This window comes from Aplidium turbinatum, chromosome 6 (genome assembly GCF_918807975.1).
Source record: "Aplidium turbinatum chromosome 6, kaAplTurb1.1, whole genome shotgun sequence".
NCBI classification, from domain to species: Eukaryota; Metazoa; Chordata; class Ascidiacea; order Aplousobranchia; family Polyclinidae; genus Aplidium; species Aplidium turbinatum.
Window position 1 is genome coordinate 33,015,769 of NC_137477.1, and position 26,942 is coordinate 33,042,710.

At 38.0% G+C, this 26,942-nt stretch overlaps 1 protein-coding gene across 3 annotated transcripts in view; it reads right to left on the bottom strand.

Annotated features, from left to right (window-relative positions):
• The window catches only part of LOC145771808 (broad substrate specificity ATP-binding cassette transporter ABCG2-like), a 41,785-nt gene extending 15,414 nt beyond the window's left edge, over window positions 1–26,371 (bottom strand). The window contains exons 1-5 of one of the 3 annotated variants that reach the window (XM_082583538.1): window positions 26,295–26,371; window positions 17,109–17,200; window positions 6,116–6,292; window positions 3,962–4,021; window positions 3,403–3,520 (exon numbers count right to left, since the gene is read on the bottom strand). In XM_082583538.1, coding sequence (XP_082439664.1) covers window positions 3,403–3,520; window positions 3,962–4,021; window positions 6,116–6,292; window positions 17,109–17,185 — 432 coding nt within the window. In that variant the 5' untranslated portion in view covers window positions 17,186–17,200; window positions 26,295–26,371. Of the gene's footprint in view, window positions 1–3,402; window positions 3,521–3,961; window positions 4,022–6,115; window positions 6,293–7,201; window positions 7,306–9,265; window positions 9,387–17,108; window positions 17,201–26,294 lie in introns of those variants that run through there. The other 2 variants (XM_082583540.1, XM_082583539.1) reach the window with 2 other exon arrangements.
• Between the last annotated feature and the right edge of the window lie 571 nt (window positions 26,372–26,942).

Sequence of the window (26,942 nt, forward strand, 5' to 3'; positions counted from 1 at the left end):
ACACAAAATTATCCATCACAGTAAGTTATATTACATCATTATAAAATAGCATGATGCCCTTCCGTGCCATTGTTGTTTGCATAGCGGACACTTGTATCATTACTCGATAATGAGCTGATAGATGAGCATTATCGCTATATCTTATTTTAATACTTAAAAACAAATTGGCCTTTCAGCAACAAAAGTGCCCTTTTTTCATACTCTTGCCCCTCCAGCCAAAAATCGCTCTGGCACCCCTGAATATGCGTCCCAAACGCAGCAGATTGTCAGACAAACGTTTTGAAATGCTTGTTTTTCTGCAAGAAAATAACTAATAGGCTGAGCAGCTAATTACAATACAGTCTCAAAACATAATATCTGCTCTTTATAGCTATTGTTAGCCTGAACTTGGTTGAAATATTTCCGTTTTATGAGACGCTGGCAAAAAATAGCGCTAGAAATTAGCGCTGACGCTGACGCCGTCAATTTCTTCAAGAGCTTACGCAGTCCTTTACGCCGTAAAGTTTTTAGGCAATTCGCGCTGACGCTGACGCCGTCAAATTATTTCAATGACGCGTACAACACTGATAGTTGTACAGTACACTCTTCACAAGTATCTCTAAACTAATGTTTTCGAATATTTACAACACAGTAGGAATAACAACACCAGGTCAAGGAAATGGTGTCAACTTCACAAAAAAGTTCACCGAGTCAATCGTAGAGAGGTTCTGGTAAATGTGACAAATGTTCTGATGTCATTTGATTACCGTGTGATTTTAGTAACTCAAAAAATGAAATTCACTTTATTTAATTTTTTAACAAAGTGACTTTATTTAACAAAATAAAAAAATAAAAAAAATAAAGTAGTAAAATCTATCAAAAGGTCTACATTTTGTTCAATGACCTACAGTAGACATACATGTAATAATCTGTTACGTTTCATGGTAGAAAATTTCGGTCTTTGTCAAACAAGAGCTTAGACCAGTGTGAAAATTTATCGAAGTTGTTGGCAATATTGTAGCATAGCAAACCGTACGCAGTTAGAGCAATTTCTTATTATGATGTTAAAGTCGACAAGTTCAAAACATGTTATAAAAAGAAAAATTTCGTACAATGACGTTGAATGACGGTCATATTAGAGCAATATTCTCAACGAACAGCCTAGTCTTTAATCGGGATTGATCGCTTCGGCTTCAAAATGATGTATATTAGATTGCCAGGTTCGTTCGCAAGTTAGGGCGATGTTTCAAGAACGATTCTTCATTTAGCGGCAAGATAGACTATGCTATGAAAGAAAAATTTCCCAAAACTTTTTAACCTGGAAAACTTTCTTTGCATTTCAAACTACAATTCCACTTCTTAGTCCGGCATTCATCTTCTACAATTTTAGCCACGAGTCTTAAAACTGGCAGGCTAAGAAGCCGCAACTTCTTTATAACATTCAACATTGCCAACATTTTAAAATTAAATCACCAGTTTTGTGGATTAAACAATTAAAAGCTTCATCTTATAAAAATGTACAAAATTTTAACGTATAACACTCGAACTAAAGGGTTTGAGAACCGGAATCCCGGTTTCGGAAACTCCCGGGATTTAGTGGTTTTTCGATTTCCCAATTTCTCAAATAAAAATTCGTGTTTTTTTAGCAATAAGCCAGAATAGAAACCAGAATAGAAATAGAAACCAGAATAGAAATAAGCCAGAATAGAAACCACCAAATCCAGCTGGTTCACAGCGTTCAAAAAAGTGAAGCCTTTCTGAAAGGCTTCAAGCGCATATTATTAGCATTCCGCAGACTCACACTTACAGTCCAGCACAGTGTTTAATGAGTAGAAGCCGGCTCCAAGCCATGATAAAGCAAGATATAAGATAACCGGACCAAGCAAACTGGAGCAGCTTTTCAATGCTTTATTGAGCATCCTACCAACTTCAGTGGAGGCAGAGCGAGCATTTTCTGCAGCAGGATTGCTTGCCACGAAACCGCGATCACGGCTGACAAATCTACAAATGCCCAGTGGTTTTAACGTAGCCAATACATGAGAAATAAATCAAAAAAGCTTGGATGCATTTTTTTGTTTTGTTGATTCGATATATTATGCCCTACTGTTTGTACTTACTCGTTGTTGATTTAACGTAGTGTTATCAGTTGGCTGCCGGTAAAACCTTAGGCGGCGGAGCAGCTCAGTTTCCACATTGTATTTACTGTGCAAGCCCTTTCTGGTCTTTAAATGATTCACTGCTAGATTAAAGACAGAAAGCAAATGAACGAAACTGCATTTTTTTCTCCGCACCACCTTTATGCTGAGATCCAAACAGGATAACTTCTATAATTTGACCGGATCGAGAGTTGAAACTCTATCACCCAACATAAAAACGGACGTTCTAAGCAGGTAGCTAACTCACAATACTGGTATTCGGGGATTGAGTTAAATGTTTCCTGATTTTCCGGAATTCTTTCAATACCTGGAAATCGGAAACCCTAACTCGAACCATCAGAGGAAGTCCCAAAAATTTGCAGAACACTTTAGTTCAGCACGTCATAGCCGTAAGGAGGGCCGTAAGCATTTCTCTTCAGAACACGTTCATCTTTTGTATCGAGAGCATTTGCTGTCCACTCTTCCAGGCCTTTATTATCCAAAGGACTCAACTTCAATGGTAGCCAAAACCAAGCTATTTCTTTTCTAAAAATTGCCATATTTGCAAAGCGTCTTTTCTGATGTTCGTCAGCATACGATCACTTTCTTGGATTCAGATCTTCTTTCCCACCTATTCATTCAGGCATCTCTGTCCAATTGACCTTTAAGACTCATCTCCATAATTACATTTTGAAAGCATTCATCATGTTCTCCTCTGAATGTTTAATGTGCACGTTTCGCTTCCGTAGAGCACAACTCTCAACACTAAAGTTTCTTTGAGTTGGATAGTGATGCCTTTTGACTTCCATCGGTGAGGTTAGCTGTGATGCTGTGTTCCAATCTTGATTTACTGTCCTATGTGCTGTATTCAAACCATCTGAAGTGATGTAAGATTACAATTAGGCTACTCAAATTTCTCCACCTTTTCGATTTCTTGGCCATTAATTTTTATCTCTCCACTACTTCTATGCACTGTCATTATGGTTGTCTTGGCGCTGTTAATTGAGATCTCCAGGCCAACTTGTCTCATGCTCTCTGTCATCATCTCCATCTCTTCTTTACAGACCACAAATAAAACACTGCCCACTGTATTATGAAAATAACGTATCAAAAAATTGCAGAACATACATAAAGTTTTTTTTCTTTTCCATGCTTTATGCTTAGAAAATTCCATAAGCCTATGATTCAACATTTCAATTTTCTTTCTATTCAGTGACACGCCCAGTTCAGTGGTGCCTAACAACTCAATAACACTAGTTTTCCAGCGACAACACTTGTTTTTTCTGACCTGTACGACGTATCCGCTCATTAGGCGGAAGTCCACGGGCGGTTTCTCCCCGTTGAGCAGCACCTGGCCATCTGTCAAGCCTTTTGGATTCTTTCGTTTTGATAAAACGTCCAACAACCTGCAAGAAAGAAATATGCGAAAATTACGAGATTGCAGCCGACGACTTGTCCAGAAAACGACAAGTGAAACAAAAAGTAACAATGACAAGTATACAGGGAATGGCTTCAATATGACACTGACATACCCCAAACGCTGCACAAAAAAGTTTTTGCAATACCTAGTGAATGTACGATGAATTTCTTAACTGTGGAATAACTTACTACTCCAAATAGAGGCTCTATAATAGCATATAGCCTATAAATATATACACAAAAACAATGTCTTACAATTGACACGAATTCTATTACAAATAAGCTACATAACAACACTTTAGAGTTGATCAGTTCTGTGACTCGTAGTGAGCTCAGGATACAGGACAAGTAGTAAAATGATTCCATAAACTGAATTTTGGTGCAAATCAACGAACCACAACATGATAAATGACGATCAACAAACTTACGATGTTTTTCCGCTTCCAGTTGGTCCCATTATTGCGTTAAGCCCAGGAGGAAGCAGACCACTAAAGCACAGAAAAGAAACAACACCTGTTATGACTGTTTGAATACGGTTTCATAAACAGCAATCTAGCTAACTTTTTATCAAGCTCGAAAAATGATTGGACCATTGTTTTAATGCCTTTTAGTGCATTTTTCGCTTTTCAGCAACCATCTGCATTCTGCAACCAATAGTTTGAAAACTGTCATGCCACAAAAATTAAGTATTGGGTGAGGGATGTTTTACTATATGATATTGGGTTATGATGCTTTTGTCTTGCTTTTCTGCACCCTCTCCTAATATCATAGGGCAATACGGCACACACAACTGAAGAACAAACACAAATGTAGCTCACCTCAGCTCGTAGCTTTATACATAGTTCAGTGCAGATTGTAATTTCAGTCATTTATTATTTACATTTCACGAATATCTGTCGTTTTGTTTAGATGAATTAATTATTTTCCTGACGAAGGCAGAAAGTTTGCCGAAAACGTTTGAATTTATGTAGTTATCTTTTATTTTATGTATTGTTTTTGAATTATGCAATTCAATCCTATCAAGTTGCTATCAATTATCTGTCTATGGTATTCAAAAAGTATCTCTCTACCAACGCTATACAAATAAAATAATAACAAAACAAAAATTGAAAAGTGGTCCCACGTACACAGGCAGTTTGGATCAGGGGTTGTGTAATTTAGATTTTAGACCACACAAAACGTCAAGAAAAAGTTCAATTTTATCCTCAAGTTTTTTATAACAAAGCAGATTGTTCTTCGTGTAGTTTACTTTAATGAAGCTACTGCATACAACAATGAATAGAAAAACACAAATTCAGACCAAAAATATGATAATGTTTTTCCAATGGTAGATTCTGGTAATGATTGGAGTGCTTCATTAACTACAGGTGGTGATGATTGTGTCAAACTATCAATGTTGTTCACATTAAAACCCTCAAACAAACTTATGTGACTAAATGCCTTACACAGGAGGTGAAAAACTGGTCTAAATTACACACTTCTTGCATCAAACAATACTGATTGTTTGTTTTTTTGACTATGCAGCTAGACTCTTTATATCTGCTGCACTCCAACCTCAGTCCCTACGCAGTGTACCAGCATAGAGTAATTTATTAGATGAAGTCGTAACCTACAGTTGAAGCTCTAGTATACATACTATATATACTATATACTATACATACGCCTACATACATACATACGTGCACGCCTACATACATACGCCGTATATATACTATACATACGCCATCTCAAAACTAGATCAATTTGAAGGGTAGCGCAAATTCGAACAAAGCTACCACTTTTCCAAGCCAAATGGACCAAAATGTTGATAACTTAGATTACAATTTCAATTCTTGATTCAATTTGCTCACAGACTATGAGCAAAAAACATTTGTAACATAAAAAGGGGAGTTGGTCCAACACACAACAAATTATGAAAAAACGTTTAGGAGATAGGAAGCACCTGCGGCAAACAACTGCGTATTTTCATAATTTGTTGTGTGATGCGCTTTTTTGCCTCGCGTAATTAACCGCCATGTGATGTGCCTTTCTCCTCTGCTTTGCAGTTTCATTCTTGTGCATTTCGTTTTTCAATTCATTGTGTAGATCAGTTATTTTCAATGTAGATGTTATTGTAAAATCAGTTATTTTCGTTACTTGAGAAGGGCTAACTTGAGTATGGCCGAAAACGTTCGTAGTTTTATGTTCCCTCTAATGGTATGATGTTAAATGCTGTGTGATTGCTTGGTTTTATCTGTCTATAATGGTTAAAGAAAGTCATCTCTCTACCAAAACTGTGTATATATTATATATATGTATAGATTTGACATTATTTTACATTTAAACAGCATTGGACAAATGTATCCTCTAAGCAAAAATTTCACATAAATATATAACATTGCCACATTGAATATTGCTGACCAGTGACCATTGTGACCAAACTGTTAGCTGTATTATGTCAGACATAACAATCGGGAAACTTATTGTGGAAAATTTTATCAAGGTAAATCTTTAATGGGAAAATATTCATTATGTACAATTGTACATCCAATTTAAATACGAAAACTATCAACCATTTTTTGCTTTCATAAATCACTGGATACCTGACTCCACAAAGAATTTCCTTCATTTCTGTTTTCCCACAGAATGGTAAATCATCCAATTTCTTTTGAACTTCATAACGAATGTTGTGAAAACTCAAAGTGATTTTATCCAAACGTCTCGCTTCGACTGTATCTCCATTCCCTTTGGTAAAAGTAATCCCGTGCAAATCTTTAACCCTGTTTTATATAAAATACATGAGCAGTTGTTAAACTGCACTAAGTGCACTTTTAAGGTACGGTATATAAGGTAATAATATTACCGTATTGTAAAGAAAGCGTAAACAGACAACCAAGTGCTGTTGGATAATTTGCGGCCACCAATGAAAGGATGTCGCCAAGGAGCAATTGCCCTTACAAGGTTATTTGGACTTAAGTTTAACGTAGCAGGATAAAAAAATTTAAATCTCCCCATGATAATTTTCTGCGTAACCCACTAGTGATGACCATTTTGAAACTGTTTACAGTTAATCACAGGTGTCTGCCAGCATTCGAAACAGTTAGCGCTAAGGCCTGAGTCGGCAACCTGTGGCTGTAGATTCGATAAAATTTGGAATTTAATTTTGCACTTTATTAAAAAATACAAAGATATAAAAGCTTTGTTCTTGCTCTTTTGTTAAAAAAGGCTGCTTACTCAATACCCATACGCAAAGAAAAGTAAGGCTGTGCTTCTTTCACCACATGCAAAATTATGTTTCAGTAGCCTATCATTGAACGGAATGGCCCGTTTCGGCTAGTCTGATTCGGCTAGCCCGATTCAGCTAGTTCCCTATTCGGGTACAGTCTTTCTCGGCTAGTTCCCTATTTGCCAAATTTTTGAAAATCCAACCATAATCCTTCTGTAATCCAACAAAATCCTTCCGTAAATCTAACAAACCAGCCGAAAAAGACTGCAGCCGAATGGGACTAGCCGAATAGTAGCAGACCCATCACTGAATGTTAATTTCTGTTACAAAAGTCAACAAAAACTTGAACTTGAAACTGTGCAATGAAGTCAAGACTTGGACAAAAAAACAGCTCAATACCTTGGTTCTGGAAATTTTCAACTAGGCTATGTTTAACACTTAATGAACATCAAACTCTTTTTACCTCATTCAGCCTTTATGTCGCAAGCTTGTGGAGCAAATCTCATAGAAAATGAAAATTTAGCTATTTTCACTACACTACAAAGCTTGGCAATATTTTTTTTGTCTGTTGTGAAAGAATAGTATGGTACAAGCATAATCAATAGAAAAAAACTAGCACTATAAAAACTAAATTTCACAACAAACAGGCAGAAGCAAAAGTCGTGGAGTCACCTGCTTTAGGTGTGGCCATTCTTGTGGCAAATAATGTTTTAAACTAAACATAGCCACACGTTTGATAAAAAGTAAAAATAAAAACGTTTGATGTAGCGATGCACATGTAAAATCATGTGGTTTTATGCACATGTTAAGAAAAAATTCCCCTATTCAAGTAGTACATTAATATAAGGGTATAATAAATTGTCAATGTTTTCTATGCAAACATGCATGTTTGCGTTTGACAAACAAAGTCAAATGGTGGCGAAAACACAAGAGCTCAAACTTGCTTCAGAACCAGGGCTTGTGGAGTGCGGAATGGTAGGCACTTTAACATGAAGACATCCAAATCAAACATGAAGCTACGCTATTCATGACATCATCAAGGTTGCATTTCTAGAAAGAACAAAGAAAAACGCAAATGGTAGCTAAATTATATAAATCATCGGTTGAATTGGCGCAGAGGGTTAAGGCGATGGTAGTTATTTCATTGACATGGGTTAGATTCCCACCACTGCTATTGCTCTTTTTTCTTCTGTAATTACCAAACAAAGTTTGAAGTAATAATCAACATTGTGGCTGAATGCTGGAATGGTCAACATTGGATGATTAGCCACCTAAAATATGTTCTGATTCACACATCACGAACAACACAACATCTGATTGGTTTGTAGTTGAATAGGATATCTTCATGTTAAAGAACCTACCCTTTGGAATTGGGCTAGTTTTTTTGGAGTTAAGGAAAATCGTTGTCGTCGTGTGAGCCTCTGGGCCCAAGGGTCTATCCTTTTACCACCCCAGATTGACGATGTTTCCGGACTACACTGGAAGGCTACTAGAGAGCAGCCAGTCTTTGGTTTCATCATCCATGACACGCAGACCTTCCACTCCGTTAGGTGGCTTGAAGATGGAACAGTCATTGATGATATGGTCTGCGGTCTGTTCCTCGGCACCACATTCACAGGAGGAGGAAGAGGCCATTACCCAATACCCATTGGTGCATGGTTGAGCGGAAAAGCCCGACGCCCGTACGGAGACGGTTAAGGCGTACCCATGCCTGTCTTGGTAGTGTTAGGCCGATGGGGCGTGTGTCGGCGTCGGGGATGAACGAATAGAGTCTGGTGGCGTTTGACTTTCATTCAGAACTCCATTTATGGTCCGCCCAAGTAGCCGCAGAGATGTCTTGTTCATCAGCTTCGTTGATAAGAAGTTGAGCGGCTGGCACAAATGGGTGTCTTGATTTCAGTCGACGGGGGTGCTCGTTTGGGAGAGCAGAGATCTTGTGGTGGAGAAGGTGGTTAGGCTCTAGTGCCTGTTGACCGAGTGGCTTCTTTGCGACAAAGCTCAGCAGGTTGGATGTCAGCAAGAATCAAGGAAAATGTTTAGCAGTCACACTTTTTTTGGTTTTGTTTTATTTTCACAGTAATTTTTTTTTATAATTTGAGCAAATTTATCAATTTTTGGCTACTTTGGGTTTGTTTTATCCCTTGTGATAATTGGGCTACTTTTTCAGTAGCAATTGATCTGGAAATTTAAAAAACTACTGGCATCCTTGTTCAGAGCAAATCTTAAAATGCACCACACTATGCGCACGGAAAACACAGCGATAACAGAGCACACAAAAACAGCCGCAATTCAATCAAAAAAAATTGACTACAATACTATAAACAAATTTTAAAATTTTCTGTTGACTTCTAAAAAAATACTTTGTTTTGTTTTGAGCAAAAACGTTTATGAGGGCTTTTGTTTCAAGCAACCCTAGGTTCAATTAACAATGAATCTTGCCTACTTCAACATACAGTTCATGAAATAGCTTTGAGATACAATAACTGAGAAATGACTAAAATCGAACTGTCAGATCTAGGGTGGTTACCTATATTACATTGCACAATCTCAGCAGCTTCTTTCCTCAAAATGGTAACAGTTCATTGAGTTGACCTGTGCTAATACATTGACCTCATTTAGCTTATGTAAAGCTGCTTGGCTTGATTTTGCTGTAACTTATAAACATTACCGTACTGTACGGCAATGCTTACAAAATAACACCATCCAAAAACAATCATTAATCTTAACCCTACACAACGTAACAAGATTTACTGTAGCAAAAACAGCAGTTTAACTATTCTGCTACGTCTAGTTGTAGTCCACTTATGATGTCAAAAGGAAACAGGCTGTGACAATGGACCACAGGTCTGCGTTTGTTCGACAAATTCTTTTTTCTTTCCATCTTGGCAAATTATGTAATAGCATTCATTAGCTCCACCTCGCGAATGAAAGCGAAGGCTGCGTCACTTATTTTATGAAAACACAGGACAAATGTTTGTACTCATTTGGTAGTTGCGGGAATGCTCATCCCACAAATAAAAAATAATTCAACAGTTCCAAGGTGGTAGCCACTTTAACAAGTCGAAATTCTGCCACTGAAATTGATTAGAATGCAACCGCCAACCAATCAGAACATGTTATAAGAGGCTACCGTCCAATTGTGATCCTTCTCGCACTCATCCAGAGAGTTAATGCTTGTTTTGAACTTTATTTGGTAATTACAGAAGAAAAAGAGCAATAGCAGTAGTGGGAATCGAACCCGCGTCAATTAAATGACTACTTTCTAGCCCTAACCCCTAAGCCAACCAGCTGACAAAAAATACATCACTTAATTTGCTTTCTATCATCTTCTTTTCGCCATTTTTTACGTCACTTAAACCGTAGCTTGTGATTGGTTGGCGGTTTCATTCTAATCAATTTCAGTGGCAGAATTTCGACTTGTTAAAGTGGCTACCTTCCAAAGGTAGCTAAAATTGCCTGAAGTGGCGCTCGTAATCAACCAATCACGAAAAGCAAGAGCACTTTCCACCACCAGAGGTACTGGAAATTTTCCAGGCGCCAGGCGGTTCTCGAGTAGCTCACTTTAGTTCACAAGGGTTAAGATAAAATAATAGAATTCCGAGAATTTGAGGTCTTGCTAGGCTGGCATTGACGAAATGGTGGAGAAAAAGCAATCCATCTTATTAAAACTATTTGATGTGTTTTATTTTATTTTTTTTAGTTCTTAATTTATCAGTGTCCTGCGCTGATTTCGTTTAATATTCTTTAAATTTTTTTGCTTTTTATTGTAGCCTACCCTATATTTTTTAGAATATTTGGTATTTTTTAGAACTTCCGAAAGTGTTGATTTTCAATTGACCCTGTTTAATGACTTAATTGCTGGGCTTTAGTTTCATCAATATATAGGCTAATCAATTACAAAATGGAGACTACTTATGCTTAAATAACAAGTACAATAGATAAGAGATTGTTATCAAAAATCAACCAACATGAAGTAAAACTTGTCAACATTTTCTGGGGAACAAGCCTCATAGAACATAAACATTTTGAACTTTTTGGATCTTACATTATTTATTCTTACAGTTTTGATTTGTCAGAACTACCGTGCTTCGCTTTTTTCAAGATAATGTAGGCAGGGGCGCCGGAAGCGGGGGGCAGGGGAGCGGATGCCCCCCTGCCCTCAATTTTTCTGTGGATGGAGGGCATTGGAGAGGCAGGGGGGAATGATGCCCTTTTAAGGTCATGTAAACTATTGCACATTTTGCAATATAACAATTTCTGCTATTCGCTTTTAGCCTAATCTTTCATTTTTGCCTCAAAAATAATATTCAGTTATTAACGGCATAAAATTCTGCAACACGGTAGGTTACATCATTATAACATAGCATGATGCCCTTCTTTGTATACCGGACACTTGTATTGTTACTCGATAGTGAGCTGATATATGAGCATTATCGCCATATCTTAACTTAAAAAAAATTTTAAAAATGGCGTTTTAGCAACAAAAGTGCCCTTTTTTCATAATCTTGCACCCCCAGTCAAAAATCGTTCCGGCGCCCCTGAATGTAGGCTACTGATGCATTGCAGTCTTTTCTAATCTCCGCCGTTCGTTGTGATTGGGACAATTTTTTTTATCTTAAACAATAAGTTACTCGTCCACCTAGTCAGCTTAGTTGGTTAAGTGCCAGGCTTTCTACAAAAAAAAAAACTCGAAATCAAGCGCGGCACTGGTTCGACTCTCGGAGTGTGCGCTTGAACAACGCATTTCAGGACTGGTCTCCATTCAGCGGCACTTAGACTTAGATTGAGGATGGAATAGTTCACAGATAACAACACTTCAACAATCACAAGCTTCAACCTGTCAATCTACGTAACAGGCCCTGCGTCAGTGGCGCAAAGCCTCTACAAGTGTGCGAAATGGTCACCTATCATAGGCTTTGTCAGTCTGAGGATAAGGATTCAAATCAACTAACATTTGTCCTGCATTTGTTCCGGACAATCGTTCACCAAATCAAACGTCACATAAAACCGTTATGGTCTACTTAACCTAGCTGGCGTCTTACGTCATGGAAATTGCTAAAAAATGAGATGAGATTGCAACATACTTCGTAAGAAATTCAAAGAAAATGAAGGGGTGTACCAGCAAACATCTATAGGATTGGCCCATGATACAAGTGAAGGATCCCCAGAGGATACAAACTGATATGAATGAATCAACAAGTGAATAAAAAAATAACAGTTAACCTCTCAAGTACATGTAGCTCCACACAGAGTGAAATTTACATGCCTTTTGACTCTTTTTTATTTCTTTAAAAGTATTATTGACTCAAAAAGAATGTCTAAAAAGACATTACGAAAAGTAACTACGGACAAATACCAGTGTTTCGTATACTACTTCATTCAGATACTTCGTAAGACGTGTAAAACATTGCACATGTAGCATAACATTGCACAACTGTTTGAACACCTGTTGAGAATTGCTTCACAATGTTTATCACTGTTGTAGTGTTTCGTCATAGAAACCATTGTTACGTTTCACTAGCCTATCGTTTGTACTACGTGCGACTGTTACGAGACTAGAGCATGAGATAGATTCAGCTGAGAGAAAGTACGATAAAGTGGTCTGTGTGTAATCTATTAAAGTGTGGTATATCTAAGTTAATCAAACGGAAATACAACAATGGCGACGAGGATTTAAGTGAAAGATGGCTGAACAAGTTACTGTAGCCCGAAGCAACCCGCTGGTCTGCGAACTAGGCAGTCTCAAATTGTTTCAAGTGCAAGGTGATCCACATGGTTTAGGACAAAAATGGAAGCAATGGAAAAGGTCATTTTCTCTTTTTACTGTCAGTAAAGGAATCGCAGACGATAAACAAAAGCAAGCGTTATTGTTACACACAGCTGGAGAAGAGGTTCAAGAAGTTTATTTCAGCCTCGTGGATGAAAATGACGACAGTAAGTCTTTTAACGATACTCTAGCAATTTTGGATGAGTATTACTTTTTGCCTAAATGTAATGTTCCTTTTGAAAGATACAAGTTTCGGCAGCTGACGCAAGCCCAAGACGAGACCATTGATAAATTTATTTGCCGTTTGCGCCAGCAAGCAACGTTGTGTGAATTTGGAACCAATAGAAATGACTACATTCGAGATCAAGTTATTGAAAAATGTGCTTCTAACATATTGAGAAGGAAGTTGTTGGAAAAAAATAATCTAGTTTTGAATGATGCAATAGTTATTGCAAAAGCTCATGAAGGTGTCGAAAATCAATTAAAGACAATGCAGCCTACGTCATCAGTTCATGTCAACGAAGTGCGCCACCCAGAGCATCGACGCGCATTGCCTTCAATTAAGAAGGAAGGGAAAGTATGTTTTGCTTGTGGTAAGACTGGACATTTTAAGTTTGATCAACAATGCCCAGCAAGAGGCAAGCAATGTAACAAATGTGGCAAAGTCGGACATTTTGCTTTACAATGTCGAACACGGTCCCGAACGAATAGATGTGTGACGTCACAATATCCTTCTGACGTCAAGATGAATCGGAATATGCCGTCGCGGAGACCAGTGCAGCGCAAGTCCAATACCAATACATTAGAGGAAGAAGAAGGAAAGACTTTTATTTTTGCAGAAAACGAGGAGAGCAACAAAGAAGAACTTTTCAACTTACAAGGGACACGTAAGAACTCTTGTACAATAACTTTGAAAGTTGGTGGTGTAAAATTATCTGATGTTTTGATCGATTCAGGTGCTGCCAGTAATGTGATTAGTAAAGATACTTGGGAATGGTTAAAATGTCGTAATGTTGTTGCCCAATGTCGGAAATCAGCTAAATCTTTGTATTCATATGGGAGTACTACACCGTTACCTACACTAGGTACTTTTACTGCAGAAGTAATTTGTGAGGATACTAATTGTGCCTGTGTAACTGATTTTATTGTAGTTAACTGTGATGCACCTAGTCTCTTAAGTAGAGATAGTGCAGAAAAATTAAGTGTATTGCGTATTGGCCCTTCACGTGTAAACAATCTGTGTAATGATGTTTTTGATAGTTACCCTAAACTGTTTAATGGGGTGGGACTTTTAAAAAATTATGAATTAAAGTTACACATTGACACATCGGTAAAGCCCGTGGCTCAACCAGTACGTAAAGTTCCATTTCAACTTAGGGGTAAAGTTGAGTGCAAATTGCAAGACCTACTCGACGCAGACATCATTGAAGAAGTTCCCGAGGGACCTACAGGTTGGGTTTCACCCGTTATTATTATCCCAAAGCCAGATAGGGATGTACGATTGTGTGTAGACATGCGTCGAGCGAATGAAGCAATCATCCGGGAACGACATCCCATTCCAACAATTGAAGATTTGTTGCATCGAATGAATGGTAGCACTATGTTTAGTAAACTCGATTTAAAGTGGGGTTTCCATCAAATTATGTTAGAGCCAGAAAGTCGTTACATCACAACATTTGTGACGCATAAAGGACTGTATCGCTATAAACGTTTGATGTTTGGAATCAACTCCGCTCCAGAGAAGTACCAAAAGATTCTGTGCGATGTGTTGAAGAAATATCAAGGAATAGCCAACATCGCAGACGATGTAATTGTGTACGGGAAGAACAAAGAAGAACACGACCAAAGATTGATTAATGTTTTAGAAAAACTACAGGAAGCCGGATTAACCTTGAACAAACATAAATGCCAATTTCGTTTACCGAAGCTGACGTTTTTTGGACACAATCTGAGCAAGCAAGGTGTCAGTCCTAGCGAGGAAAAAGTCGCAGCAATACTGAATGCAGAACCACCGAAAACTTCAAGTGAAGCAAGATCATTTATGGGATTGGTTCAATACTATTCTAAATTTATTCCAAATCTTGCTACGATCGCTAGGCCTATACTTGATCTGACAAAGAAAGAAGTTAAATTTGAGTGGAAGCAGGAGCAGCGACAAGCTTTTGAACAGCTGAAATCATTGATGACCAAAGCTAATGCATTAGCATTTTTCCGAACCGATTGCAAGACACGCATTATTGCAGATGCATCACCAGTCGGTTTAGGAGCTGTTCTTACACAGCTACAGAATGGGTTATGGCGCGTAATTGCCTATGCGTCAAGGAGTCTTTCTGACATTGAGAAGCGTTATAGCCAAACAGAAAAGGAAGCTTTAGGGTTAGTTTGGGCATGTGAACGCTTTAATCTGTATGTGTTCGGGAAAGAATTTGAGCTGGAAACAGACCATAAACCTTTACAGTTTATTTATAACAAAACGTCCAAACCCTCTGCCAGAATAGAAAGATGGGTTTTAAGGTTACAAGCTTATGATTTCAAAGTTGTTTACAGACCGGGACGTACGAACATTGCAGATGCCTTATCAAGACTCAACTCCACACAATCAAAAGAAGACGGTTCGCATGAAGAGTACGATTTTGTGAGGTTAGTAGCAATAAGCAGTACTCCAGTTGCATTAACACCGCTAGAAATTGAAAGAGAGTCTGCTCGTGACAAGGAGTTTGAAGAAATTCGAAAATATGTCAAATCTGGCGATTGGTCAAAGTGTTCTCAATTTAGCTATTTACATGTCAAGGATGAACTTTGTTGTTATGGTGAATTAATTTTAAGAGGAACACGACTAGTAATTCCAAAGTCTTTGCGAGAACGCGTTTTGGAGCTCGCACATGAAGGACACCAGGGAATCGTTAAAACTAAGAATAGACTACGCACGAAAGTGTGGTGGCCTAAAATGGACAGTGATGCAGAGAAGTTGTGTAGGAAATGTCATGGTTGCCAAGTGACAAGCGAATATGCAAAACCAGAGCCGATGACAAAAGTGGTTCCTCCGAACGGTCCATGGCAAGCTTGTTCTGCTGACATTCTTGGACCGTTGCCAAGCGGTGAAAACATTTTAGTTATTGTAGACTATTACAGTAGGTACTATGAAATAGCTGTCTTGAAGTCTACTACCACCACGAAAATAATAGACGCAATTGTGCCTGTGTTTGCACGATTCGGTGTGCCAGTTTCTTTGAGAACTGATAATGGGCCACAATTTGTTTCTTCAGAGTTTGAAAATTTTCTAACCGAGTACGGCATAAAGCATGAAAAGTCGACGCCATTGTGGCCACAAGCAAATGGAGAGGTGGAGCGACAAAACAGAACGTTGATGAAAGCGATCAGAATTGCACGTGTGGACGGAAAAGAATGGAAAGAGGAGATCAGTAAATTCCTGATGGCTTATCGATCGACACTACAGTCATCCACTGGTGCATCTCCGTACTATTTGATGTTTGGACGAGAAATGAAAACGAAACTTCTAGAATTGTGTCGTGAGCCACAACAGTTCGACGAAGAAGTCAGAGATCGTGATTGGGAGAACAAATTGAAAAGTAAAAGCTATGCTGACGAAAAAAGGGGGGCTGTAGAGTCGGAAATAAAAATGGGTGATGAAGTTTTAGTTAGAAATCCTAAAACTTCTAAATTGTCTCCTACATTTAAACCTGTCCCTCAAACAGTTGTCTCGAAAGAAAAGGGTGAGGTTACTGTTATGGATAAAGATGGTATTGAACTAAAACGTAATTCGTCTTTCTTTAAGAAGTATCAGTCCAGACAATAGTCCTTGTGAAAGTGAGACTTACGACTCACCACTATAGTCACTGTCGATGAATCAGATTCAATGAATCTATCACCCCCACGTTTACAAATGCCAGAACGTAGATCTTCTCGCTGTATAACTAAACCAACAAGGTTTAATGACTATGTTCTCACATAAACATGTTTACTGTATGTGGTAATATTGTGTAGTTCTGTTTTTACATGTATTGGAGTAACCTACCACATACTAACAATTTTCTTATTTGTTTATGTCTTGCTTCATACTTGCATATTAAGGCATATCGTCGAAATAGTAATAGCCTGGTCTGATGTTCTATGTACAATTGTACATACCGTTTGTGTCACCAATTGTTTCGTAATTGAGTCGCCACTAAAGTGCAGCTGTAGCAGTTCATAAAAGCTCATTCATATTCTTGTTTTTCAATGTTAAAGCTGCATTAACTATATGATCTGTACCGTATTTTGAAGTTTTTAAAAAAAAGGAGGGATGTAGTGTTTCGTCATAGAAACCATTGTTACGTTTCACTAGCCTATCGTTTGTACTACGTGCGACTGTTACGAGACTAGAGCATGAGATAGATTCAGCTGAGAGAAAGTACGATAAAGTGGTCTGTGTGTAATCTATTAAAGTGTGGTATATCTAAGTTAATCAAACGGAAATACAACAACCAAAACAATACATTGAAGAAAAAAGTGATAGCACAAAAATGAATAGCCAGCACTGCTCAAAAACTATTTTCTACTGTAAAACAACTTCCATGATCTTTATAATATTAAGCCTACCTACCTTTTTTGCCTTGAATGCGAAGGAATCAAGTTTTCTTGTGATCCGTAGCCGTTCCAGCTTGCTTCACGAGATTCCATTCTTGTGCTTTTAGTCTTTAAAAATAAGCAATGGTTGCCAGTAGAGTTACGATATTGCTTCCACCAGTATGCCAATGCCAGCCGTTGATTAGTTTAAGTAATTAGCCATAACGATTTTCAAAGCCTGAGAGCATACTTTAGTCTCAATCAATGGTTTTTCTGCCAGGAACAGTACCGCAGACTACATGATCGTAATATGCAAGTTGCATAGCCTAGTATGCACTGCAAAAGTTTTCATACTGACAGGTAGACAACGAAACGACCATATAGCCCACGGTCTACTTGTCAATTGCCGCCCCTACAGAAATGATAATTTTGTCGCTTCAGACGCACAAAAAAATGTAACAGAAAAATACAATGTTCCCGCACTTTAAAATACACACAAAAAGGAAAACAATCATTTATTTTAGACAACGTTTACAGAAAAGTACAAGAAATAAGCAGAGATTAGATTTCCATAACATACAATTTACGATTCTCCATAGCTTTTACATTTCAAATGCTTGGTGCTGATTCAGCACCACCTGGGCAATATAGGGTTAACTCTTGAGACAGCGGATTGTTGTTCAATGCTTAATCTAGACTGCTGTCTAACGTTTGCATTTCTATCAGCACTCATAGTTTTGCCATGAGTGTGATTACAACAAAATATTGATTACAAATGAAAAAAGGGAGAAATGCTTTGTAACGGTAACAAAAATTCTATTATATTTTAATAAAATTTATAGAAAACATTAAATCAGCATGATACAGATGACTGATTTTTGATCCTGTGTGCCATAAGCGCATCGTGGGTTCAGCAAATGCTTCTGTGTGTTGCTTCGAAACGTATGAAACATTTGATTCCATTAGGAGACGCGGTATACCGAAATTTCAGATAATTTTTTGGGGGGTCCGCCAAGACAAAAAGGTTGTGAACCACTGCTTTATAGCATATCTCCATTAACACTGAAATTTATCAATTTAATTGTTACCGTAATTAACTAGGCTATTAGAGTGAGCAGTGTTTAGCTTATTTCAGAATGTTAGGCCTACATCATTTTATTAGTTTTTTTTTTTTTTTTGTAGGACCAACGAGATATAACACAATGAGTGGAAACTCACTCTTCTCTTAGTGTTTCTCTTTTATCTCTCTCGTTTCTCTACGTCGTTCGTTTCATGGTTCACTGTTTGCACATGGAAGGCTACAGACTGCGACCGTACGGGTGTACGGCGTGCTAAGAATGCACTAAAGTGACGGCGAATACCACGAAGCAATTGGACTGTTCCGACCATAGTATTATTGTTAGGTGGTTTAAAAGTTTATTTTCGTTACCGCTTGTCTTTTCAGATTATTGTGTGAAATTTTGAAGTAGGTTAATCAGGATGTTACAGGTCAATAAGCAGGGTAAATACATAGGCTCTTGCTAACAACAATATTAAATTAGTATAGGGTAGCAAAGGTCTACGAAATACGATACAAAACGACTGACTGTAGGCTATATGGTTATCAAAGTTTATCTTATCCAGCTACAGTATAAACAACCAAGAGGGCTAGAAGAAGTTTGGCTTTTTATAACAGTGCAATGGAAAACAGTTCTGATAATTTAACCGTCGAGTATCTTGTGGAAATAATCGAAGATGAAGAATTTCAAAGTATTCCCATTTCAACGAGCGCGTCTACAGTGCAACGTGAATTTGGGTAAGAAAGCGTTTCAAAGGACCTCGCACCTCTAATTAAATTGTGCAGTTGTGTGTTGAAAGCTGAATAAAATTGTTTGGATATATTATCCGGTATTTTTGCAGATGTCACTTATGTCCGAAAACTTACAAAACCAACGGGGGATTGCGTTTTCATGTCAAGTCAAAGCACGCTGGAAACACATGTAATAACACCAGAAAAGGTATGGTACTACAGTTCCGCATATTACCTGCCTGTAGACCGGCAAGACAACTTTATAGCCTGAATCGTCCATTTACACATTGTTTCTACGTCTGGCGACGACGGATCAACGTTAAAATCTGACTGCAGTCAGCCACTTGTGTGTAACAATTGCTGTGGTAGGCATATCCAGTCTGCCAAATTAAAACATATCGCAAATATTGCATCTATTCAACACCTGCCTACGTCGAATCGACGTAAAAAGGGGAAATTGTTAGACCACATTCCAGACGTCAAAATAGCAAAATGAGGCCCCTAATTTCTTGAAACGGAGGCCCATACCCCCTTCAGGTTGCAACTAAGACATCATATATCGCGTTTTCGTTTGTAGAGGGGGATTGGTCCCCCTGACCCCCCTCTCGGGAGCCCTGATTCTACTGAATAGCGTCATTATACCAATATATAATGGAAACATAAGCTACCGGGACGCATCTTTTGAAAATGTACCATTACATAGGTGTATAGACGGAATGGACCAATCAGAGGGTTAGGGAAAAGGATAGTAATAATATAGTTGCTAAGATCGAGTTTTCGACCAACCAACATGGCGTAGAGAGTATGCTATTGGCCAGAAGACTGGAGGTCGTTGGTTTGAATCCTCTATTTTGGTTAAAATGTCTTTGATTTGGGAATTTGTAGACAAGTTTCCTTTTAGGAAACGTATTGTGGTACACTTTGAAAAGGTGCTACCGGGACATCCGCCACTACATGTAGTATTCATTACACACTTTGTATTTTTTTAATGTCTGAATCAACAGTACAGAAGATGTGGTTACAAATTGGTGGTTCACTTGATAACTTCACTGATGCAGCTCTTCAATATTACATTCGTGCATTCGAATCCACCACAAATGGGAGCGAACTTTTTCACAAGTTTAGCTGTGATGCAATTGAAGTGATCCCAGGTTTATTTCACGGAAAACTTCAACGTATCCTTACTGTTTAAAATGTACTTTTCTTCGAAGTGCTCTTCACAGATTTTCACTTTGTCTTTTTTAAACAAACTCTTGATGTTGTCATCTTGTCTATATGACAACACTATCTTTTCCAGATTATCAGCCCATTCTTTCTTGTTTTCTTTACAATAATTCTTGCTAGGCACACTAAACAAGTGATGGCGTGGTGTGCCATTACTACATTGAGGCATACAGCATATCATCGGCATTATATCTCTGAGCTTGTGATTCTACCTATCAATTATTGCCTTTTCACTGTTTTATTTGTTACCTACTATTCTATACCTAAACATTAAATTGAGAGCCGCTCTGATATCAATCATTCATTAATCTGAGCGGGATAGAAATGCTATCATTATTATTATTATTATAATTTCACGATTCAACTAGCAACAGTGCAAGACTATAGCCTAAGGTTTTAAAAACATTGTAAGACTTACGACGCTAGTCTAGACGGCTTATTAGAAATTCAGGTCCTTCAAAATTGATTAAGTTGCTGACAGGCTAACAGTAGCCTGGCTGGGTTAACTTTAGGGCTGCACTAGAGTTTAATTTTAGGCTTCTGACAATAACATAATGTTAAATAATAGGTTGAAAATAGCCTAACATGTGGATAGCACCTTACCCATGGTACAAAACTATATTACTAATTAGCCAAGCACCTTAGGCGGTGAGATAGCTCAGTGGTAGAGCTCAACGCACATAAAATCGAAGGAACATCCCATCTAAAACTCTTGTGATGTCCGTTTAATCTACTGCGCAAGTGTCTGTAGTGAAGCGTGACGGCCGACACGTAAAACGGAGCAAAAAGAGGAGTTTCCACTCATTGTGTTATATCTCGTTGGTAGGACACAGAAAGCTTTTGATTCATTTAATCCACTTTTGAAACTGCCCCTCAACAAACTGCATGCCCCTCAACATAGCTGATAAAATAAATAAAATTAAGTCGAGCGAGAAAATTTTGCAAAAATGGAAAAATTTCTGTATTGAATTATACCGTAGGTCTACATGTGAAATTACAAGCCAAAAAATGCTGCACAAACTAAATATGCGTGGGCCCCTAGATGGCGGTAGGCCCTCAGCCGGGGTTTGAGAAGTAGTAAATAGAGCCTTGCATGATTTAAGCTATTGATTACAGTATATCGAGCTTTTGTTGCAGCTTTTTTCTATTTCAAATAATCAAAAAACATTATACAAACTAAATGAGTGGGCCCCTAAACAGTCCGCGGGGGGGGGGGAGTTGCATGGCTCATAGATATGCACCACTGATGATCCCAAACAAGCGTGATGGCATCTTCTATTTTCGTTCGAACGAGGTTTTAATGAAATTTTTCTGGGGCCATGGAAAAATTAAGTTTCAAATTTTAAACAAGCCGAAAAAGGCATTGGCTTTCGACTTATGCAAAACCTGGTTCGACTACCCACTGGTTGTTGATAAACACCGTTCACCTCTACCCAGGGTGTAATAAATTGGGTGGGCATAGTTGCTGAAGGAAAGGCGGCCGAGAGAAAAGAACTGACCGTTGTTAGGGTAATGAAAAGGTCCATGAAGTTTGAATGGCATTATTCGATTTAGAATCATTCGAACCGTGTTATAAGGAAAAGAAAAGATCTTCGCCCCAGAGAGATAGATGTTTATTGGCTGCTGCAAAAAAAAATGTGTGATAAATCAACACAGTGTACAGTAAACCCGGAGTAAAACTGTTGAAAAGATCACAATTAAAAAAGAAAGAAAATGATAATAGCATCACAGCAGCGGGAGGCTGCGAAGTGACCGTTCAAGGTCTTCAAGTCAAGCAGCCACTGTCAAGCTCATCAATGATAATTATAATTGGCTAATTGAGACAAATAAATAAATAACTGTGAAGCTGTCTAAGATAATAAGAAATTCATCGGCAGCAGTGGCCGAGTGGTTAGCGCGTTGGGCTCGCAGTCGAGAGCCTGCATGTTCGACTCCAGCCACCCGCACTTGCTGTTGTTTCTCTGGGCAAGAAACTTTACGATAATTGCCTCTACCCAGTGATCGATTTCGAGTAATGGGTAGTACCAAATTTAAGTCATAGCCTAAGTAGAGTAGACAACCGGAAACAGACATTGCCGTCGGCTGCAGCGTGGGTCAGGTGTACGTCGGAAGGCGTACACCGATGCATAGCGCTCAAGTCCGCTTTCCCGCAATGCAGGATAAAGATAAACCAAACAAACAAATTCAAAATTTAGGTAGGCCAACGTAGCCTGTATTACAATTACAAGTCTGATTAGTAATTCAGTTAGCATTTGCCTAATAAGTGTTAATTATTTTCTTTTTGTACATTCTTTAAAAAGTTGTGGAGGACTTGCGATTTTCAACTGAAATATTATTCAAAATTTTTGCGCCAGAGTATTTTATAGAGCGCTGTAGTTTAATGGTTTATTTAAAACTTGATTCAGTCTCATTGGCCATCTTCGGAAACGATGGGCGAACATCAGGAAGTAAGTAGGCTACTTCTTCTTTATTTGTTCGTTTTACGTATTTTTCAAATTTTCTTTTTTACATGTGCTAGCTGAAGATGCTATTACTAACTTATAGCGAAATCGATTCTTAACTTAATAAATTACACTAAGAGGTTAGATTGTTGTGCAACTGCCAGCATTTGATGAATGCAAAATAGCAGTAGGCTACCATCAAGTAAGTAGAGCACTGGAAACTCCTCGAATGCCAAAATGATCTAGTTTATGCAAGAGTTTTTCATGATGAACTGTGTCAAAGGCTTTTTTTAAGATCTAGTAAAACAAGTCCAGTCAATTCATTGTCCTGCTCGTATGAGGAGGTAACAATGTCTAGAGCAGCATGACTAGGGTGGATCAAAAAAAACGAATTTTTAGGTTCAGCTTAGTGCATCTGCCAAAAGATGCAGTTTGGGCTATCTTTTACATTGGTACTTGAAAAAACATTTTTTGACCCCGTTTGACCCCTATCCAAGAGCGCTCTAGTGACCGCCGAGGCAAAATTCCTTAAATTGACTATAATTTTTTTTCTAGTGGGTGCAGGCTAGTGGTTTTGGTGTCTATCCCCACTAAATCAAGTCTTGGGAAGTCATTTCTGCAGTCTAAAATCATCTATGGGCTAGCAAAATGACATCAGAGCCTTTATTCAGCAAAAATGCTTGAAAAAGTTGGAAATTTATTGTTTTTTTTAAAAAAGGGCAAAGAAAAACAAATTCATAATGCTTCTAAAGGTATTGCTGTTAATACACTGAAGCAAACAATTACCGTATGAAGTTAATTGCAAAAATGTTGCCTTTAATTTGTGCATCCAATTATCCATAGCATTACAGTAATGGACACCAAATGCATGACAATGGGTTCAGGCGAAATCAGTATGTTAGTGTTTTGTTGAGGAGCTTATATCAAATCCTGCAGACATATCATTCTTACAATGAATGATGACAGACAGGACAGCCACAATAGCCGGATTTGACTCTATTTTATTCGCACGAGTCAGAAGGAAAGAAAATAGGATTCTTAGTGCAGAAAAGCGACAAAAACACTCTAAAAAAAGAAACGCAAAAACTGCTTCTACTGTAGCTCTTAAGATAAGGAACTTCTCTGGTCAGGTTGTTTACATCACTTTGGTGAAATCGTTGTGTCATGTATCTTTGAAGATTTGAAGCTAGAGGTTTTAAAATAACCAGAAATGAGCATCTTCATAAGACTCCGCAATAACTGGGGTTCTATTCCACAGTGGCTAACTGCTAAGTACACTGGATATCAACAGCTTTCTAGTAACAACACACGATCTCATTCAGAACCTCAAAGATGACGTTGTTCAACTTGCACAAAGCAAATACAAGTTCATTTCAGGCGACTATAAATAACTTATGAACTTGTGCAATGTGCATTGCTTATATCAGTCCTGGTCTACAAAATGTGAAATTCTACCGTTCTGGGGCCACACACAAGGCCAGATGGATGGCCAAATTGATTCATTCCTATTAATTGGTGCTACTGGAAAATCAAATAGCTAAGTTACCTAAGGGAACTATCACATCAGGTTCACAAGTGGCTAAACTGAAAGATCTTATGAATTTTATTTCCCTCGTCTACTGTATATATTGGTTTCGGTGTAGTGTTGCTGTAGATGCTCCTTGGAACCGTTTGACTATGTACAAGAACATTCTCAGATATGGAGCAGTGCATAAGTTGATATCAGATGCTGCTGAACGTAGCTTCAAACGTCAATTTTGGTATCTCTCTGCTGAGATGGTACCACTGGACTGGCACTGTTCAGCTCTGAAGTTCAGGAAGAGGTAAACATCAGATGGCTGATGAACTTATACATGTAAAACCTACAGATCCTGTTTTTACACTGTCAGCAGATCGGTTTGGCACTGGCCAGCTACGGACCACGTTTTCCATCAGAAATCAACCTGGAATCAAAACTGACAGATTTTATCACAAAGGACTCTTGGTTCTTTTTCTCTGTTTTAGAGATAAATGATGATTTTCTTCCTTTATCAGTAGAGAAATGGTCTGAATCAGAGTCGTACCAGAAAGCTGTTTACAATGTGGCTGAACATGGAGTTAAACTGAGCACCGATTACCTACATTGTGCCAGAAACGAGGAACACTATCAAAACACTTTACAAATAGTGGAAGCTAACAGAAAAGACACACCTAATTTGAGAATGGAAAAAAACTAATATCCTCTTGCACAGATTACACTAGTTGATCACATTGCCTTCTGTGACAAAATGTGTTAGTAAAAGTTTACAGTTACTGTATACATACAGATTCAATACCAGGCTTTCATGTAGCAAACTCACTAGCCTATATTGGTAACTTTCTATGGTATTTAATTTATTTCCAGTATGAAATTAGAATTTTAGACCACTTCCGCTCACTGGAGTTGTATTTTTAGCTATTCCAACGCGTAAAAAATGTGAATTCACAGACAACTCGTATAGACAAGCATATTCTTTTAATTCCCTGTACGATACATAGTCGAACAGGCAAAAGTTTTATGCATATTATTTTGTTGAAACATACAAATTCTGTTGAGAAGCGTGAAAATACCGGCAATTCAATATTTACTTAATGGCAAACCTAAAAATTTGAATGGGATGGTGGCCCACATAAATGTGCCCCAATTCTACTGATTTTTGGACCAGCAAAGATTCTTGGCTAGTGGAACAATCTCACAAATCTACAAGTCAATAGTACAAAAAAAAGTAAAAAACAAGGGGGTTGAGTGCACACTACCCAGGATGTGTTCAATGGGATGCTTATTCAGAAGCCAAATGCAAGTTTTGCCTCTATTAAACATTATATAAACTCAATTAAGTTAAGTGTGATCAGATACTTGCAAACATTGAAATAAACAATATCTAAAGCTGTAATAAATGCAATAGTTAAGTTTACACTATCAAATAAATATATATATATGCGGCATGCAGCTGCACTATCGTATGCTTCTGTAGTCAGTTTGCACACAAATGGTCACATCCTCGTGTGTTTTACCTAGGTTACACTTTTTTTAGTATTTCATCCATAAAACTGCCCAAAATATCTAAAAATGCCATTTCTTTTCCATAAAATGCCTTTTTTAGAGCAAAAATGTCATTATGCAATTTTGGCTGCCCATGTATCATTTTAGACTGCAGAAGTGACTTCCTAAGACTTGATTTAGTGGGGTTAGACACCAAAATCATTAGCCTACACCCACTAGAAAAAGTATTATGGCTAATTTAAGGAATTTTGCCTTGGCGGCCACTAGAGCGCTCTTGGATAGGGGTCAAACGGGGTCAAAAAATGTTTTTTCAAGTACCAATGTAAAAGATAGCCCAAACTGCATCTTTTGGCAGATGCACTAAGCTGAACTCAAAAATTCGTTTTTTTTGATCCACCCTAAGCATGACTCGTTGAATGATTGGCACGAAAGCCATATTGAGTAGGCGTTAAGATCGAATGCTTGTTTATAAACGATGTCAATCGTTTGAGCATTAACTTTTCTAGAATCTTTGAAAAGCATGACAGTGGAGAAATTGGTCTATAATAATTATTTGTTTCAAGTTTGCTTCCAGATTTATAAATTGGAATGACGTTAACAATTTTGAGAACATCTGAAAATATGCCATTCGAAAATGAGTGGTCGAAAAGGATGGATAGAGACAAGGCTATGATAATCGAAGAAATTCGAAGAAAATAAGGCGAGACGTACAAACACGTTCACCCTCTTTGCTACAATAATGCTTACCTTGATTACTCCCCATTCCTTTGCGTAGTAGTGAACTTCGAACTTGATAAGTCATTTAACAAGAAACTACACCAGCCCTAATAACCAACAAAATAACAATTAAGATTCATCAATAATAAAAAACAGTTAATGGTGATTAATGTTTACTTAGGCTACCAATTACAGTACTTTAAAACCTTTACTTGTTACTTACTTGAGTAGCCTAATTCTCAACTGTTTGACATTTTGAAGTAGCCTACAGTAATTTAAATAAACCGGGGAGTAGCCTAAAAGCAAAGCATCCATAAACTTGCATCCATTTTGTGTCGCTTTATAACTTTTGTGTAATTCTTATTTCCAGGGAGGGCTCAAGTCAAAACGTAGCTTCGTCTTTTGATTTGTGAAGGTGGCACAAGCCAGTAGCGCACCCAGAAAAAAATTAGGGGGGGCTAATTCAGAAATGTTGGCCGAGGGATTTGAGACAACAGTGACAGTGACAATAGACCACAGTGACAATATTTAAAGGCACTCACAACCCACCGGTTGCAGATACACCAGAATTCGTTCTCTCAATCAGATTAGAAGTTGGCCTATAAGTGAACCCCATGCTACTAGCACCATCAACATCCTCATCTCTACGTCCACTTTCGCAATCTTCTATAGATTTCG